We start from the raw sequence: 18,948 nt of genomic DNA on the forward strand, positions 1-18,948 counted from the left end.
AGCTGGCTGCACTCTTGTAGCTGAGGGGCTTTCCTTGGGAAGGGCAGGAGATTTTAGCTGGGCTCAGCTCCTCACTGGCTCTCAGGATCCGAGGGGACAGCCTGAAGGATGTCAGCCAGGTGCCCAGACCTGTGCAGGCCGGGTGTTAACGTGTGAGAACAAGCTTTGAAAACTTCCTCAGTCCCCATGGGCATTTGGCAAGCCCCAGGTACCATGGCACAATTAACAGCTTCTGTTGGAGAGCCCAGAAATCAAGCAAGGAAGATGCTGCAGGTCAAGTTTCACAGACTGCCATCTGTCTCCCTAGCCACAACAGTTCTTCCCACTGACAGCCTCAGATCATATTTATTTCCAAGTATTTCCAAGACTTCCATTATAGAAAACGACCATTTTAAGACCAAAGAAAATTTAACTCCTAAATACCATGATGTATCACAAGAAAAACAGGAATAAGTGTGTATGGCTGTCTCTTCCTCATCCAATTTCAAATAAAGAAATTTAATACCACATCAATACTGTTAGTGTAACAAAAGGACCTAAACTTTTCAGCTCTGACCACTACCTCTAGGTTTTATAATAAAGGTGTTCTGACCAAAAAAGGTATTATTTTATCAATTTATTTTTTAAAAACCCCAATCAAACTAATCACAAAGAGTATTTGCTGAAGTATTGCTGGAATATTTGCAGTGGCTAAAGATATCAGACATTAAATACCTTGACTTTTTTCAGGCAATACTTCCTAGCTGGTATCTTCTTCCACTCAGGAATTACCTGCAGTACCTCAAAATGTGCCCAAAATCCCCAAACCCTGCAAAAAAATCCCCAAAACTATAAAACCCCATAGTAAGCTTCCTTGTCATACACACAACTTCTTCCATTCTTAGAAGGGAAATAAAAAATTGAGATAAAAATCACACGAGGGTCAGTTTTCAGTCTAGGCAGATGTAAACATTTGAAGGGGAACCAGAGCAACCAGCCCACTGACCACTGCACATAAACTGTATCCTTTGCCACTAAAGCTCAGAAGAAACCTATGAGCAACGTGGCAGGAAGCTGGAAAATGCTCCTGCCCAAATCCACTGAGAAATAACTGAGGTTACAATTAAGATGGTAAGCTACATGAAATACTTTTCTATCTCTGAACTAATCCTACAGTCTGTTTGGTAGAAGCCAATCAGTGGAGTAATAGAATAGATTAGAACTAGCAAAAATATCTCTTCAGCCTCTTTACTGTAGGTAATCTCTGTTCTGAATTTCAGCTTAGTTCATAGAATCATTAAGGTTGGAAAAGACCTCCAAGATGACTGAATCCAAAGTAAGGCCAACCTACAAATTCCTAGCAAACAGAAGAAAACCCAAACCCATATACTTAATGTTTCAAGCTGCAGAAATTCAGACCAAGAAAATGTTGTACCATTCATGTGCTGGTCAAACACCATCTCAAAGTTGGTACAACTGTATTTTCTTTCCCACAGTTTTTCCCCTGATTTTTACTGATGCAAATCCAGTGTTGTGAATCCAAATGGCCCAGACTAACTGGATCCAGACAGCAGTAAGCACCAAAAATTTCCAAGAAAAGAAACAAATGTGGTCGTATGTTCCTGTAAGTCCCTGAACTGCTGGCTGAGGGCACTGCCACCACCACCAATCCTAGAAGACAAAGCCAACATACACTGAAACCACATCGTTATTGCTACATGAACACACCACATAATTTTATCTTTGACTACTTCTACATATCTTGTCCTCAGATGATCAAGGAACAAGTGAAGCATGTTCCTGCACAGATAACCCAGAAGAAGAAAAAACGACCCAATTCCAAAGTGGTGTACAAGTAAATTTAGGTACATAAAAATATATATACATATATATGATGCAATACAAGCAGAAGCTTAAAAAAGCACATTGATGCCTTTCCTAAGGAATCTCCACTACAGATAAGAATTTTTAAAAGAACTGTTTATAACCTTTGCTCTCTTTCAGAGCAGGGAAGAAAAAAATCACACCAAACCTCCAAAACAAACAAACAAACCCCAAAACACCAGTGTTTTATAGTTACTAATAAACAACCTGAAGTACTGGAGCTTCACAGTGTCCCCATCATACTCTGGCACTCTGCATCTTTCAATTACATCAGAAAGCTGCAGCATCTTAGAGTCTTAAGATAAACAAGCCTAGTCCACAGACCCATCAGCTGAAACTCAGTTTAGGTGCCAGGCATGGTCTCAAAACTGTCCTTATCTCCCCAAAAGTTTGTGGCAGATCCCTTAGTTTTCTTTACAAGATTCACAATTTTTTTTTTCAACAAGAAAGAAATGAGTGTTGATATAACAAAGCAACACAGCAGCATAATAGTAGGGTCACTTTTTATCCCATACTATTATTTTCCTAGTACATGAAGAATACAATGTCAAGCAAGAGATTAGGATCTTGTAAAGCTGAAGGATTCCTAACAGTGCACATGACTGGAAGTGTAGCACAAACTGGCATTTCATCACCATCCAAAATTCTTCTCAGCTGAATGTTCTACTTAGGATTTTGAGTTGTCTTTAGAAAGTACCAATGTACTCATGCCTTGATTCTTCTCTAGACCTCAACAAAAACACTATTCCAAAGTTTTGCTATGATCATCTGAAGCAAAACCAAAGGAGGAGATTTATCATCTCCCTAACTTATTTTTTACAGGCGAAAAGAATGTAATCAAAGAGAGTAGACACTAGTTCTGCCTTATCACAACACACACAATATTTCAAAGTACACAGACAAAGTAGAAAGGAACTTGCTCTCACATTTCTCCTTTTCTCTTTCTCCCTTCACACTTCCCCTCAGATGATGGGAACATCCGCCCAAGAACTGACCTTCTTTAACTTGAGGCATATTAAGCATAAGAAATCTTAGATTGCTATTCCTTCCTCTCCGAGAACTTCTGAGCATTAATGATGGAGGGCTCCATTAAAAGCTGCCTATACAAACATCAAGCAATGGCAGGATATGAGCACATAACATATTTCCAGATGTTGAAGAACTACTTGCAAACGTTTTCCAGTTTAGGAAAGACAGAAAAGGGATCACATCTAAGCCCATAAACTAATTTCTTCAGAGTGATCCAGAAATTCAAGCTCACTCCATTAGTCCAGCAGTTACACAGCAATACACATTCCACAGCACCAAGACAGTGTGCAATCACCTCAGGCGTCTCACAGGTTTAACATACTGCAGATCTATCTATAAAAAAATATTTTATCAGTTAAACAAACACACGGTTAGGTCACACAGCAGAGGAGCCAGCCCCAGGATATCCCTGCACATGTCAGCAGGCACACAGGAAGAACCACTGCAGCCAGCAGGGCACACGGTCCCAGCTCACACGCAGGAACTCATCTTGCACATACAGCAGGGCATGCCAGGTACTGCTTCTGACTGTGCCTGCAGACATGCAGCAACAGGTTACACTTGGACAACAGTCACCCATCCTGCACTTCTCCCCTGCCTCTGCACCACGGCTTCCACACTTGGATGACAGCAGACCTCTGAATAACTTCTGAAACCGTGACCTGAATCAGGCAGCACATTTAGGTGAAATAGCCCCAGTTTTGCCCACCTGAACCTGCTGATCTGAAAATTGCAACATCTCAGGAGCACACTGAATGCTCCTATCTCAACACCACAGAAGGTACTAACAGGTTTTTAGCTCTTCTATTTAAGGGTGCAGCTTGATAGTGTAACCAGGGAAAATGCAATGAGAACACCTTCACCCCAGTATGTCCTCCTGGACCTGCCTGTCTGCAGCACTGTGCCAGAGAATCAGCGTGCAAAAAAATCCTTCCTCAGCTCTTTAACACAGATACCACTCTGTTAAACACCCACAAGGATCACAGAAGGGTTGTCGTCACCAAACACTGACCTGGAGGTGGAAGGGATGTCTCCTTTTGGGGGCTGAAAATCTGAAAATTCATCAAATGGTCACAGTGACTCTTTGTCTGGCACTGCATATTGTCACCTCTGGGCCCATTAATGCACAGGGCTGGACCCCTCTGCTCTGGAGAAGGCAGGGAGAGCTGGGGCTGTTCAGCCTAGAGAAGAGAAGATTCTAAGGAAACCTTAGGGCCCCTTCCAGTGCCTGAAAGGGCTCCAGGAAAGCTGCAAGGACTTTGGGCAAGGGCCTGGAGTGACAAGAGAAGGGAGAATGGCTTTCCACTGACAAGAGGACAGGGTTAGATGGGATATTGGGAAGAAATTCTTTCTGTGAAGGTGGTGAGGCCCTGGCACAGGTTGCCCAGAGAAGCTGCGGCTGCTCCATCCCTGGAAGTGTCCAAGGTCAGGCTGGATGGGGCTGGGAACAACCTGGACTAGTGAAGGCGTCCCTGCCCATGCAGGGAAATGGAACTGGATGACCTTTAAGATTCCAACCCCAACCACCCTATGACTCTGTAGTTCTATAAAAACGGAGCGAGCATCATCGTATTCCTGCTGTATGTATGTATATATAGCGAAGCACAAAAAAGTTGGAAATTAATGACAGACGCAGAGGGAGAGATTTAAGGTTTTAGCTACAGTTAGGAAACTGAAATAAAATTATCTTTCCAGAGTACCCAGCTGCACACTAGCAGCCCGTTTGGAAGAGCTCCTGAGGGGCCACCAGCAGGCGTCAGTCGCAGGGGCCGCGGGCGTTCGGTGCAGCCGCGGGGACGGCGGGCAGGCCCGCCCGAGCCCGGCGCCGCCGCCCGCTCCCGGCTCCCGGCCGAGGGCTCCGGCAGCAGCGCAGCCCGGGCCCCGCCGGGGCCAAGACGCCGCCGCCGCCCTGAGACCCCTCAGCGGCACCGCGCCCGCTGCAGCCACCCGCGGCCTTCCTGCCGCGCCGCCGGCCATGCCCGGCCCCGCACAGCCGCCCGCGGCCCGAGCCCGGCCCCACTCACCCTCCGACAGCTCCAGCTCCAGCTCGGCCAGGCTCTCGCGCACCTCGGGCGGCAGCGGCACGGCCTCCAGCGCGCAACCCCCGCGCTCCGCCGCCATGGCGCGGGTGGGCGAGCAGCGAGCGGGCCCGGCGGAGCCACCGCCCAGCGCTGCCGCAGGTGGGGCCGGGGGCGGGCCGGGGGCGGGCAGCGCCGGGCCCGGCCGGGAGGCAGCGAGGGCGGGAGGAGGTGGCGCCGGCCCCGCCGCCCCGCGCAGCCGCTGCCGCAGCCCGGGACGGGGCCGCGCTGCTGGGGAGGGGCCACGGCGCGGCCCGCCCGCTCCGCATGCGGCTCCGCTCGGGCTCCCTTCGCTCTTCTCACCCGGCTCGTTGCCTTGGCACCTGCTGTGCTAAGGATCCTTTCCTGAAAATACCCAAAGTGCCCTCTCTTTCCCTCCCTCTTTCTTCCTCCCAGCGGAAAATAGGAACTGTGGCCGAGCCTGAGCTCGCTCAGCCCCATCGCCTGTCCCAGGATAGGGCATGGACATTTCCATGGCACAGAATTCCTCTGGGAGAGCATGGATGTGAAGTGGTGCCTGGGAATGCATACAAGAAAAAACCCAAAAAAATTTAGTAAGGGTGTCTTTTCTAAAGCCAGCCACCTCTCGAAGGGCAGTGGAGAGCAGCAGGAAGTGTTTGGCAGGGCCTGATGTTCTGGCATTCCTGCAGCCTTCCAGAGGCTGGCACGAGCAAATCCAGGACCTTGCCAGTGGTCCTGACCACCAAACTCCTCTGGCAGAAGCAACTTTTCAAGAACTAGAAAATAGGGAAAGCTGGAGAGTAGTCTACTGACAGCTGCTTCTGTCCTAAACACCGCTCCTGTTCAGGATGACTGGGTTCATGGTTGTGGATAGGGGGAACTGATGGGAATGAGCCAGAGGGAATACAGTACCTGTAGCTCAGATCCTACTGGGTTGGATTCCTTTGATGCCTTAAGTTTTAGCTTTTACATTTTCCAGAGTCTGTACTGCATTAGTATATAACTCTGAATTTCCTATAAAGTGTTATCAAGTTCTCACAGTTTAGTTAGACAAAACAATCCTTTTCTAGCCCCAGAACCAAGGACACTGTTACAGCTTCAGGCCTAAAAAGTGCAAACAACAGTGAATTGAGTAAACTGGGAGGATGGGACTTCATAACATGAAGCTGTAATTGGACAATTAAACCCAACATGTAAATGAACTAAAACTCATAAAAGCGTGAAAACTCATGACCCACCATCCACCTTGGGTGTAGCCTCAGCCAGGCTCTTGTACTGCCCAAGGTATATCCTTTGAAGACTTTATTAATAAATATCTATTTTATTCCTTTAACTCTGTCTAGTTTCTGCTCTGGGTAGCCTCTCAAGGCATCATGATCTCTGCAGATTTCTTTTCTGAATAGGAGGCTGCAGCATCTGCCCCTTACCCCCATGTCCCACCTGTGGTCCTGGAAAGGGGGACTGCCCAAAGAAACTCTTGGAGGGGCATGCAGGGAGGTGAGGCAGAGAAGCACTGACTGCCACAGAAAAGTTCCTCTGAATGCAAAGCTCTGCCAAGGTGTGGGAAGAGAGCCTGCGTATTCTGGGACATAATAAAAGCCCCTGCAGATTGATTTTAAAATGTGCCAATGCAAAGCCAAATTCCCTTGAAACAGAACTGATGCCTAGGATGCACCAACTTACCCTTTAAACAGTAAGTTTTAAACTGTCCTTTAAAGGGTAGTTTTAGTTGTCCACCTAGAAGTGCCAGATTTTAAAACTAAGCATTAATTTGGATTTGCAGTGTCAGTACTGACTGGCTAACTCTGAACACAGGCCCTCCAGCCTCAGAGCCCTCCTGCTTACACTCAACATGGAACATCCAGCTGAGAGAGTGCTATTACAGATTGGATTTAATGCAAGTTCTGAGCTCTGCTCTAGAAATGCACTGTTCCCAAAAGCGGATCAACTTGAGATATGCTAAGCAAAAAGAGCACCAGCACCATTCAGTGTGTGCAGTCTGACAATGCTGGATCAAGTTTTAGGACTCTTAGAATCTGATTTTAAAATAAATATGACACAGTCACTGAGTCAGCTTAAACTTAGTTCAAACTGGTTTGGAACTCTGGACAAGTTAGGTTACTTTTGCCAAACTTTTACACTCAATCAAGTATTGTTTGTTCACAGTTCTCTTAAATTTATGCCCAATCAGTTCAAGGGTTCTCCTATAGCTGTCAGGGGGTAATAAATCTGTGCATGTGCCAAGATCTACCTCTATCACATTTTTTTTCCAGAAAACCAAATGGTGATCTGACAGATCAATGAGTTTACCAAGACAAAAGCAGTTAAATAAGTAATAAAACAATCTTAGATGAAAGTCAATATATAATTCTCAATACCCAGCAGAGAAAAATGTTTTAATAAGTTGCAGGAGAACAATTTGCCTCCAGAAGAGATTTTTCTCATGCTCTGAAGTTAAACACCACATCTGCTTTGAAGGTAGAGGTTCCACATGTGCAGAAATTTAAAATATTCTGGTATTATATAACTCTTCCTATGCCTTTTCTAAAGAAATATAGGAATATAACAGAAAGGTCTTATTCAGCATAATACTTGGATCTCTCTCGTTTTTTACACTTTGAGATTGAGACATTGTGACTGGAAATGGGTGTACCACCAGAGCACCTCTTTCCTCCTCTCCTATCAGCAACTTCATACACATTTGGAACTGTCCCCCGAAGGTAGCTACAGCACAAGACACCAGATAGAGGCAGAATCACTTAGATGTGGATAGAGTTCACAGGTTTTGTTTGGTATGTTTTGCTAAAAATGCAGAGTTAAACAAAATTATGGGCCTTTTGAACTAGAAAAATGAACTAAGTGTCCAGAATAAACAGGACAGACTGAGGAAGGACTTACATATTGAAAAACTAGAAGAGCAGACTCTAAATTCACAGAATATCTTCAATACTTTTGAGAGTATTTGAGTTATTCCTTTAACTGGAATGATCCTACAGAAATATTAAAACCCAGACAATTTTAGGAACAGCAAAAGAAATAAACATTTATAGCAGATAGCAGAAATAAACAACCACACAATGTAAGAATTCACTAATGAAATGCCATTTTAATAACTTTTTTTACAAGGAATCCACCTATACACTATAGAAAAATAAACACCACAGACTTTTTGCAGCTTACAATACAGCGATGCAGGCACACTTCAGCTGTTGACTTAATTTCACATGAGAATGTAAAACATTGTTCTTAGTGAAAAGTAATTCCCTCTTAAAATACTAAAATATAATAAAAAGAGTCATATAAAAATCTGCTGTAAAAGCACTGCCCTTGATTCAGTTGCAAGGGAGATTCCAAGTGCCTCTGTTGAGTGAGAACCAACTCAGAGGAAGCAGGAACTTGCAGGACAGATTTCACAAGCATTCCCATCACTTCTTTAGGTTTCTCTGCTGAGGTGAACCTAGCACTTGCCCTAAATTAAAAAAAAAAACAGATCAGTATTAGAAAACTGCTTGTGTTATGAAGCAACAGTATACAATTAGCAGCATATTATTTCCACAAAGCACTTCATATGAGTTACACTGAAAGTAATTCCAATTTTCATGAGGCACCTAGGAGCAATCCCAAACAGGATTTGAAAGCCTAAAATATCTGCCAAAGCAAACCTTCATACCCTGGGACCAGTGCTCCATCACAGGTCTGCTTTACCCCCAATGACAGCTCAATTCTGTCACTCCTGTGGTGATTTCCTAGACCTTGCTAGGAAAGGCTTTGTCACTGAGTAGATATCCTGAAGTTCATTAGGAACTGGGAAATCACTTGGCTGACAGCACTGTTCTAAAGATTTTAGCATCATCCTGGTAACACGGAAAAGACAGAAATAATATGCACTTCTCATAGAAGTGCTGGTCATGGTGTCCTAGTTGTGGAGTACTTATTCCCCACTTGGAATGAAACAAAATGTGTTACTTCCATAAAGGTTGACAGGTTTCAAGTCTAAAATCTGTTTATCTATCTGTATCAGCCATGCAGCTGATATTTGTAGTTGGGGGAAAAAACCCAAAACAAACAAACCCAAAAAGTCATGGTAATAAAGTTTCTAGGTAAAGTCCTGCTGAGAACAATGTCACAGTTCCCAAACTCTGCAGGATTTCAAGATGATGTGACAATGATTTGTGAGTTCCTCCTCAGGACAAGTGTTTCTGTGCTATACCCAACATGTAACAAGAGGAGGTAATTAAGACTAATTAAACTAAGTAAATTTGGTCTAGAAATTAGGTGAAACTGTTTTAAATAGCAAAGCTAAGTGCCACTACAATCCTTTGTGTGCTCTTTGATAAACCTTAGAACTAGATGGCTGTATTTACCAGCCTCCAAATCTTTTTCAAAAATCTGTTATGAACATAAGGAAGTGATAAATAAGGGAAGCATTAAAGTTTATGCTGCAGAGAAAGCCCTGTTCAGCTATTACAACAGCTATGTTTGACTTTAAAGCAAATTAACTCTATACACAGCTTCATTTAAATTGCACACTTGCTTATTTACACTTGGGAACAGGAGTGGGGGGCAGAAATCACATGAAATTATTCAGTCTTATCTCTTTCACTGTGAACTTAGAGAAATGTCACACTTGGACTAGTTTTAGATACGATTCAGAAAGATTTCCTTCCAGAGACTGGCTTAGTTGTTACCCCCCATTAATGATAATTATTGCTTAAAATGATGCTCTTTATTGGCAGTGTGTACAAAGAAGCTTGTGAAAAGCAGTCCAGACTTGCAGGAGCTGTGAGGGGTAAGAAGGTGGCTCTTACCGGGCTGCAACCCTTGCAGCCTTTGCTGAATCACCTCCAAGCGATGGATATATTCTGTGAGTGACTGTTCAGGATCCTGAGGGGGCACAAGGGACTTTCCTGGAGCTGAACTTGGGGACGGATGCAATCTTCAAAAGAGAACAAATTATTTTCTCCTTTTCATGCTATACTCTCAAATAAACCCAGAAGTTACATTCATACAGTCAGGAATTCTCTGGGCAAAGAAAACTGGAACCACCACCACTCCTTCCATCTGTACAGCTGTTCCTGGAAACAAGAGCAGCAGCAGGCATCATTTAGCCTACCATGGATCTACATCAGACCTGAGCCACCACTAATCCACTCAAACTGAGCTGCTGTTATTAATACCCTGTTCCATATCATACAGGTGCTTTTCTTAGCAGGGCTGTCAGAAACAGACACATGCCATGACAGAGCAATAGGGTGGGGTAGAATTAAATCTTTTAGAAGTGCTTGCAGGTCTCAAACTCTCCAAAATGTTTTGCTGCATTCCATGCAAACCAGAAAACTACCTGGTTGTTTGTGACAAGCACAGTCTGTCCCCCCAAACCACTCAGCAAAGTTAAAAAAACCACAATACAATACAGTAATTTGAAACATCTCCCATTTTTGCAGACTGACCTGTTTTGTGAGCGGGAGGAGGATCGTGGGGAGAGGCTTGTGAATCTTGTAGCACAGCTGGTTCTGTGATACAGCCCTGTGTCCCTGTCCTGGGTAGGGGGAGAGCTGACAGGAACAGCTGGGGGCTGCTGCTCTTTGAGGACTTCTGTTCTAGCACCAGAAGCTGTGGTAAATATGAATGGTTCAAAAATATGCACTAAGAACCATTGAACAGGCTAACACATCAAATAGCCCCATGAAAATGACAACAGAGTATGCTTAAGTTTGGTTTTAAATGCAGGTAAATACACTTGCTACAGCTAACTGCTTTTTTGGTTTGTGTGGGTTTTTTTGTTGTAACCATATTTAACAGAATTATGATGCTATTTTGTACTGAGGTAGAAAATCCAGCATCTGAGGATTCAAGTTCCTGAGGAATCATACCACAGTGGGTTTATGTACAAAGGTAGTGCTTTCTTGTAAAGTATTTCCAGCAACTTGGAAACAGTGAAAATTACACAGGTACCAGGTAATGAAAAACACAGTAAACTGGATTTTGTTTAGCATTGAAAATGCAAAAGTAATGGAATTTTACATTAAGGGCAACAGTTCCCCAGTATTGGGTGCTGCATTAAGATGTTTGTTGGAATTTTCACAAAGGCACTCATCAGTAACTCAAAGAACACTCAAGTGTCCCTCAAGTAACTCAAGTCTGGATTGACCTGCATCAGATGATCTATCCATTTACTCTACAGATGGATAGTGGCAAAACAAACAGATTTTCCCACTTTGGTTTAGTTTTGAAATGAAACATATCACTGAAGAGAAATTACAAAGAAAACAATGTACTTGTCCAAACATGCACCTGTGTTACCTCCTATACTGTGAGAGATGCTTTCACCCTGTGTGCTCTTCCTGCCAACTCTGTTCCATTTCTTCACCAAAAACTTTAACCTTGGCAAGAAAACAAATTTGTACAAGCATTAAAAATAAGCAGAAATACATTAAATTTTATTATTTGTTGGTATAGAACCTAATAAGCAACATAAGCAATAATTGTTGAGGGAATGACAACAGAATTCTTTAAATTCAATCTCTGGAATGCTGGCTTATCCCATTTTACCCTGCAATGATCTTTGAACTGCTGAAAAGACTTGTAACTTGTTTTGGCTCTGCTCCTAATCTCCAAAGAGCTCATTCTACCTGAGAGGAGGAGTTTGGAAGTTACTGCACAGTTTGTATGTCCTGCAGCCTTTGCTGTTATGCTATTAATGTCAAAGACTCTGTGTCATCTGCTGATAGAAACCTGTTAGTAATAATTTTAACTAGACAACGAAATTGCTCAGAAATAACTACCTATTACATTTAAAAATGCCTTTTTTTTCCCATTAAATGGGCTTAAAGCCATTGGGAGATAACATGTTGTCCCATGTACAGCTAGCAAAACCCAATTGATAGTGACAGAGCATGACAGAATCACACCAAATGAAACACCCTACTGGATTCCAGAGAAAACCATTCCTGGCAGATCACATTCTGATACAAGACAGACTATTCAGTGAGACCAAGGAGCTAAGGGTCAGCCCCAAAGGACTGTAATGCTGTACATTGGTTCCCAAATATATTGCAGCTGGGTAGCTTTTTCCTAGAATTATGGAATGGTTTGGGCTGGAAGGGATCCTAAAGAAGCCCACCTTGTTTCATGCTCCTGCCATGAGCAGGGACACCTTCCACTACCCCTGTCTGCTCCAAGACTGTCCAACCGGGCCTTGAACACTCCCAGGGATGGGGCAGCCACAGCTTCTCTGGGCACCCTGTGCCAGTGCCTTACCACCCTCACAGGGACAAATTTATTCCCAATATCCCATCTAAATCTACCCTCTTAGATCTTAAAGATGCTTCTTACAAATCTTTAGTACAGATCAAACTCAGCTAACAAGTCATGCTTGAACCAGCTCTGGAGATTGCTTCTGTTTAATATTGATATGGGATAAGCCACAGGAACTAAAATTTTTTTAGGTTTCCAAGAAAACATGACATGTAAGAGACAGGGGAGTATTTTGGCTTTACCTTGAGATGGCAATGATGGCTCTGACTGCACACCTGAACTTGGTGAAAGGCCGGGAGTGTGATGCAGAGAGCTGCAGGTCTGCAGGAGAAGGATAGATCCCCATGCGGGCGATCAGAGAGAGAGTTGCTTGCTCACAGTCCTGAAACCCACCAAGCAGCAGCAAGAGGTATTTCTTCTGATAAACCAGAGCCTTTCTAAAGCTCTCTGCTCGAATGTACTTTCGATATAATCTCTGCAACTGCGGAAAAAAAAAAATTCAATTTTTTCACAGTTACTGTTGCAAAAAGCCAGCCACAAGGTGTTCTCAGGTCAAACGTCCAGACTGAGGACACAAGGGCAGCCAAAACAATTCTGTACATTGCTAAACCCCACCCAGATTTGGAGTGTCAGACTTCTTTAAATCTCCTGAATGTTTTCAAGCAAAATTGTCATACTCAAAACTCTAAAATGGTTTAACTCTTTAATAAAGAAAATACATCTGCTTAAAAAATATATTAACCAGAAAGCACGGTGGGAGAGATGCCTATCAGATTTGTTTACAATCAGTGTCAGAAAAATAATAAGTATTTATGATTATTCAGCAAGGATTAAAAATGAGTGTTTTCTATTTTCATGCTTAGACAAGAGATCCAAGTCTCCCTCTCATTTAAGAGTGGACAGAAATTCCAAAGACCCAGATTACTTTTGATGCAAGTTCCTGTCTAATACTGAGAAAGTTCCAAAGGAATTTCACTGATGAGGTACAGATGGGAAAAGTTTCCAATTTAAAATAATGTATCAAACTGTTTATCTAGAAAATCAACCTTTTAAAACAGCAACTGAAGATTACAGCAGTAAGGGAAAGACGAATACCATAATCTGACAGATCCCTTTTTTCCCCAGCAGTTCAGATTGAAACCTCCTGGTTGTGACTCTGCTGGCTCTCCAAGCTCCAGAGACCCCTTTGCTGGCTATCCCCACGACTTTACCTTAGGATTGGAAGTTTCTGCCACTGGTTTGTTTTCAATTTCAGCATTGGCTTTAGCTAGCTGGGATTCTGCCTGTTTCAGCATGTTCTGCAGCATGTTCCTCTCTCGTTGCCAAGCCTCTCTTTCCAGCTCTTGAACAGGGTCAGCATCACCTGTAGATCTCATCTAAAACAGAAACCTAAAGGAAGTGAGCCACAATGGGTTTTGCACATTACTTTCACAATCAAGCATCTCAAACTGAGTAATAACCCAACTTTATGACAAATTAAAACATAACAATGACCCTGAAAATCAGCAATGGTATTCAGGTGTTAAGCAGCACAATGGTGAACTGAAATGCATGAAAAGCCCTTCTGACTTTCATCTTTCTCCTACATCCACAGGCAGCACAGAAATAGGGAAGATGTCTGTGTACATGCAAAAACAAGCTGCACATACAACAAAAACAAGTTGTGAAAAATTCTGAAAAATCACACATTCAGTTCTGAGAGTCGTCTTGTCCAGAAAAGCTGTGGCTTGCCAGGGTGGACAAGGTCTGCAGCAATCTGGTGTAGTGGAAGGTGTCCCAGCCCATGGCAGGGGGTGGAACAAGATGGGCTTTAAGGTCCCTTCCAGCCCAAACCATGCTGTGGTTCTGTGAAACTGAGTTTTGTTGTAAGTTGTCTTTTGTAGGAATGAGACCCAGGAGTTCAGCTTCAATTCTTCATGAAAGTCCTGCCTTCATAACCCTTTGTATCAACTACAAATTTACTGGTCACCACTTACATCAGTGCATGATGCAGTAGATGACAAAAGAAATAGATTTTATTTAAAGGTAGTTGATGTTTTATCCCTTGAAATAAAATCTATACATTAGAGAAGCCAGTACAAACAACTGACCCCAGTTTCTCCTAGAACTTATTTCAGTTCAATATGTAATATCTGAAGGAGTTCTACATGAGTCATCTACATCTTTGACTTCTACTGCACTATTTGGCAGCTGATTGACCAGACAGCTCAATTGGCACAGATTTTCCATGCTCACATTCTGCCAAGTTCCCTGTCTGATACTCCCCAATTTATTGCAACTCAAGGGGGGAACAGCAGAAAATTCCTTTGGTCTCCTGAGCATGTGGTTCAGTAACTTAAAGGAGAAATTAGAAAAAACAAAGCCTGAAAAGGGGGCAGAGAGGAGGGATTGTTTGTGCCCACAGAAGAAAAGTTATTGAGGTGGAGTTTTTGCTCCTAAGCTCTACAAAGGCGTCTGTCTCTACTGAACACTTTTTTTTGTTAAACAAAATTTAAGTCAGAAAACTTGAGTTCCTTTATTTTTGTATGGTCAGTCCCCAAAGGAGAGAATTCTGCTCCAACAAGACTTTTGTCTAAAGCTGACAGCTAGAAAAGTTTGTGAGAGAAAGGCTTAACCACAATAAGCCCATGAACTTGGAGAAGAGGCTGGAGATGATCCATTTGGCCACCACCTCTGCGGCTGCACAGATGATAGAGGAAAATACTAACTGAATTTTGTAAGCAGGTAGACACAGGGAGAGCTGCAACATGTCAAGGCAGCTTCTCACACATCAGACTTGTGAATAGAAGATAGAAAAACCTTTTCATGTATCAGCCAGTCATACATCTCTGTCTATTGCAAGAGAAAGACATAAAACTGCAGTTATTTGGGGAATTAGACGGAAACTAAAAGTTAAGGGTTTATGTATTTTGTATTAATAGACCTGATCTTGGTTTGGTAATCCCTGGGCTTCTGTAAGATATATGCAATACTGCAGCCTTGGGTCAGAACAGCCCACCTGAGATTACAAACCCTATGGTGCTTTTTGAACAGTACTTGGCATTTTGGTGAAAAACAACTGTTTGGATGCATAAAGAAGCTACAGCAACACATCACAAAGTTTGTGATCCTTGGACACGTTGCATATCTGGGAAAAAATGCTCTCAGAAGCAGATGCTGCAATACAATAAAAGAGTTGGACATCAAAATACATTAATATTTTCCTTACCTGAGATGTAGGAGGAGACAAATCTGATTTTAGTTCTTTTAATGTCTGCAGTAAAGAGGCTACAGCTTCTTCATTTGATGCAGACCAATCGTTAACTGTTCTGTTAGGAAGAAATACTTTTTCAGGATCAGGCTGATTTGTAAGAATGTTAACACACATTTAATGGCTTCTTCCCCATGTGACCTTTAAAGTTCTGAGGCTTTACTTACGCAATATTTGCCACACAAATGACTACAAATACACAGAGAAATGAGCAAGTTCTGTGAATTTTTAAGAATTAAAAGAACTAGGGACTCTCAGCCATGATCCACACAAGTTAACAAGCAGGATGGAAAGCAAAGTGCTATTTTATGAACTCACTTATCTAGAGTTTTATAGATGAACTCATTCAGGTGCACAGCCACGAAGACCAACTGCTGCCTTATCTTCTCCAGATGTTGTTGCTGCTGTTGCAAGTGGGGTTTTTCAGTTTCTTTTGTCAGAGGCTGTGTGGCACTTCCATCTTTGCTTGAGGTACAGGAGAGTTCCTCCTGACAGTTTGGAGTTGGAGGATTTCTTTCTCTTTCTTTTAATACTGCCAGTATTTCCTGCAGTTCTTTAATTCTTTGTTCATCCCTTTGGTGTTGACGTTCCAAGTTTTGCTGTTTGAACAGAGTAAGCAGTAGTTAATTGCATCTTATTTATATGCACTTATGTGTCAGCACACCTAATTAGCATATCCATCTGGGTGTTCCTTCACTGCCAGACCACTTTTGGGGGAAGGCTTGGAGCTCTGCTTTCCAGAGCCACCAGAAAGCCATTTAATGACACTGGAGTGGGCATTGTCTCCACCCGAGGAGAAACCCAGGGTGAAACCAATACTGCCTCAAGCCATGACTGGGATCCTAGCTCAAAATAATGGCAATGACATGAAATCTAGTTTGGTTCCATCCTGCCAGCACAGGCAAAAACTTAAAGATCAACTTCCATCAACAATAAACACAGACACAATCTCTTGAAAACAGTCACGTTTCAGAAAAGCAGAAGAGCTCATTTAAGCATTTTTCAGAATGCTTTAACAGAAGGAAACATTCCAATAGAACACCATCCAGAGAGTTAAATCCCAGTGTGTGCCTATTTCAGTGTAAGGAAGGCAGAGCATTCTCACCAGTCTCTCTTGATCTCTCTGCCAGTCCTTCTGTTTCTGCAGCTCTATCTGTTGCTGCTGTTTCCGCTCTCTCTCCCTCTCCTCCTTCCTGTTCTTATCTTGCTCTTTAAGCAGTTTGAAGAGTGACTGCAGTTGTTCCCAGTCAACTTTCAGCTTGATCTCTCTCTCCCTCTGGGCCTCCAAGGACCGGATCACCTCTTGCTTTTGTGCCTGAAGAGACTCCAGGGTGGCTCGCAGTTTGTCACTGACCTCCCTCTCCTTCTGGGTTTCCTCATAGCAAATCTGCACCTCAGCCTCCAGCTGCCTTTTGGACACCATGGCCTTCTGGTGCATTTTCTCAATAACAGCAGCAAGCTCCATAGTTCTGGCCCTCTCCTCTTCCAGCTGGGCCTGGAGCTCTCTGACAAAGGCTTGTTCCAGCAGCGACTCCCTGTGCTGACAGGAAGCACCTTCCTTCACTCTCACTGTCAGCTGCTCTGTCAAAACACGCTCGTGATTCAAGGAATCCAGGAGCTCCATGGAATGGTTTTTCTCAGCATCCAAGTTCTTCTGTAGCTCCCTCAGTTTGCTCTGCTCCTGGGACAGCAAGGCTTCGCAGCGGGAGTGCTCGATCTGCAGCTCCTTGCGGAGGTTATCTGTGACTGTTCTCTCATGCTCCAAGGACACAGCCAGCTGGGAATTCTGCACTGACTGCACATCCAGGGCAGCCTGCAGCTCCTGGGCACAAGGGGGAGAAGACATTAATATTCCAGCACTATCTAGCAGTTTTCAACCTCCTATTTTATCCAAAGCAATATTCAAGACTTAACTAGAGTAGTTCAGGTATTAAAAAGTTTAAATTAAAATTTTAAGTGTCAGAAAAATGCTCCTTAGAAATACAGCACCAAGCAACAAACCCAAAAACTATCATGTTAATGTATCTGCCAGTACATTATTTCTTCTGTTAGTAAGACCCTCATTAAGAAATCACTACTTTTTACATCACTCAGCCCCATTAATAAGTAACATCTGAAACAGCAATAGCCCAGTTATTTTAAAAAGAAAAATCTAAGCAGTAAGAATAGATGTAAAGCTTCAGGACTTGGTAGCCCATCTCTTCAAAGCACAGAGTATAGATTGATAAAAATAATCACAAAATGGTATGGGTTGGAAAGGACATTAAAACTATCTCATTCCCACCTTTTTCCATGGGCAGGGACACCTTCCACTATCCCAGGTTGCTCCAATCCCTGCCCAGCCTGGCCTTGGACACTTCCAGGGATGGGGCAGCCACAGCTGCTCTGGGTAATCTGGGTGCCAGGGCCTCACCACTCTCACAGGAAATAATTTCTCCCCTTTATCTAAACTAAATCTACCCTCTTTCCCTTTAGAATCCTTTCCTAGGTCCATTCTGGGAGGCAGCCTTTCTTCAGAAGGAAAGGCAGGAACTGAAGGGGCAGTGTAGGGCACTGCAGACAGTCAGAGTTGGCACTGCTGTCCTAGTAGGGAGGTCTATCCTCACCCAACCATCACCACTTGTTATCTCCTAGAAAGCCAGGTCAGATGCTAAAAGGCAGAAGTTTTCCATAATGGGGCTTCAATAAAAATTTGTGAATGCCAGACTAATCTGTCCAACAGCTAGCCCCAGGGCAAAGCACTTTTCTCCTTTCCTTGGCTACTCTGTCTTCCTTGCATGAGCAGGTTTCTGAAAAGGAGGAGGGTGGTAGCAGCATTTCCTAACCAGTAATGCAGCAGTAACAAATATCCCAACAAAAATCACTCACAAACCTAAACACCTACCAGGAAGGTGACAGGAGAAGCCAGACTATAATTAAATGCTCAGAATTGCGTTTTGTCACTTAGGGAATTTAAGTAGGATTGTTTGGAGTTCTTTGAGAGTGTTAAGTTTGGGGGTTTAATAAATGGCTTATGCTAAATCTTCCTCCTTTCCCATTTACTGTTGGCCTTTTTAAGCACTGAGTCATTGCTATTACAGTGTTGGAAAGAAAGCTGTTCACTTGTTTTCTGTTCAATTTAGAAGGGAACAAGACGACTTTGGTTAACCTCCAAAAATACATATTATATTGAAAAGGCTCCTCTTACTCTGCCAAACCCATTTATCACTGGGTGGTTTTCTTTATAATCTCAGATCATATGCCTCACACCCTCGTGGTAAATCTGCTCTGGAATTAAGGGTGCAGTTACACAGCTGCAGAATCTGGCTGTCCCTACTCAGCAAGGGCCGGCACACAACAGGGGGAAATGGGAAAGGAAAAAACACTAAGAAAATGTGGAGAAAAACCCCAAAGCAACACTGCATTTGACCTTGGTTTATTTCTGCATGTGCAAGTAATGAAAGTAACTGAAAGCTTTAACTCTGTGAAAAAAGACACGATGCACATTCAGAATAGGTTTGGGGGTTTTCA

General features: G+C 43.2%; 2 protein-coding genes across 11 annotated transcripts in view; both read right to left on the reverse strand.

Annotated features, from left to right (window-relative positions):
- DIP2A (disco interacting protein 2 homolog A) overlaps positions 1–5,031 on the reverse strand; it is a 72,669-nt gene extending 67,638 nt beyond the window's left edge. For all 5 annotated transcript variants that reach the window (XR_004418484.1, XM_033065032.2, XM_033065030.2 and 2 more), the window contains exon 1: positions 4,917–5,031. Coding sequence is in view for 4 of the 5 variants with exons in the window: in XM_033065032.2 (XP_032920923.1) it covers positions 4,917–5,013 (97 nt within the window). In the remaining variant the exon portion in view is untranslated. The remainder of the gene's footprint in view (positions 1–4,916) is intronic.
- Positions 5,032–8,011: 2,980 nt separating this feature from the next.
- Positions 8,012–18,948, reverse strand: part of PCNT (pericentrin) — a 69,438-nt gene continuing 58,501 nt past the window's right edge. For 5 of the 6 annotated variants that reach the window (XM_033064435.1, XM_033064436.1, XM_033064438.1 and 2 more), the window contains 9 exons: positions 16,544–17,260; positions 15,757–16,037; positions 15,397–15,496; positions 13,400–13,564; positions 12,431–12,669; positions 11,226–11,314; positions 10,382–10,544; positions 9,740–9,867; positions 8,012–8,400 (listed from right to left, as the gene is read on the reverse strand). In XM_033064435.1, coding sequence (XP_032920326.1) covers positions 8,357–8,400; positions 9,740–9,867; positions 10,382–10,544; positions 11,226–11,314; positions 12,431–12,669; positions 13,400–13,564; positions 15,397–15,496; positions 15,757–16,037; positions 16,544–17,260 — 1,926 coding nt within the window. In that variant the 3' untranslated portion in view covers positions 8,012–8,356. The remainder of the gene's footprint in view (positions 8,401–9,739; positions 9,868–10,381; positions 10,545–11,225; positions 11,315–12,430; positions 12,670–13,399; positions 13,565–15,396; positions 15,497–15,756; positions 16,038–16,543; positions 17,261–18,948) is intronic. The other variant, XM_033064432.2, reaches the window with a different exon arrangement.

Source organism: Catharus ustulatus, chromosome 7 (assembly GCF_009819885.2).
Source record: "Catharus ustulatus isolate bCatUst1 chromosome 7, bCatUst1.pri.v2, whole genome shotgun sequence".
In the NCBI taxonomy this organism is placed as follows: Eukaryota; Metazoa; Chordata; class Aves; order Passeriformes; family Turdidae; genus Catharus; species Catharus ustulatus.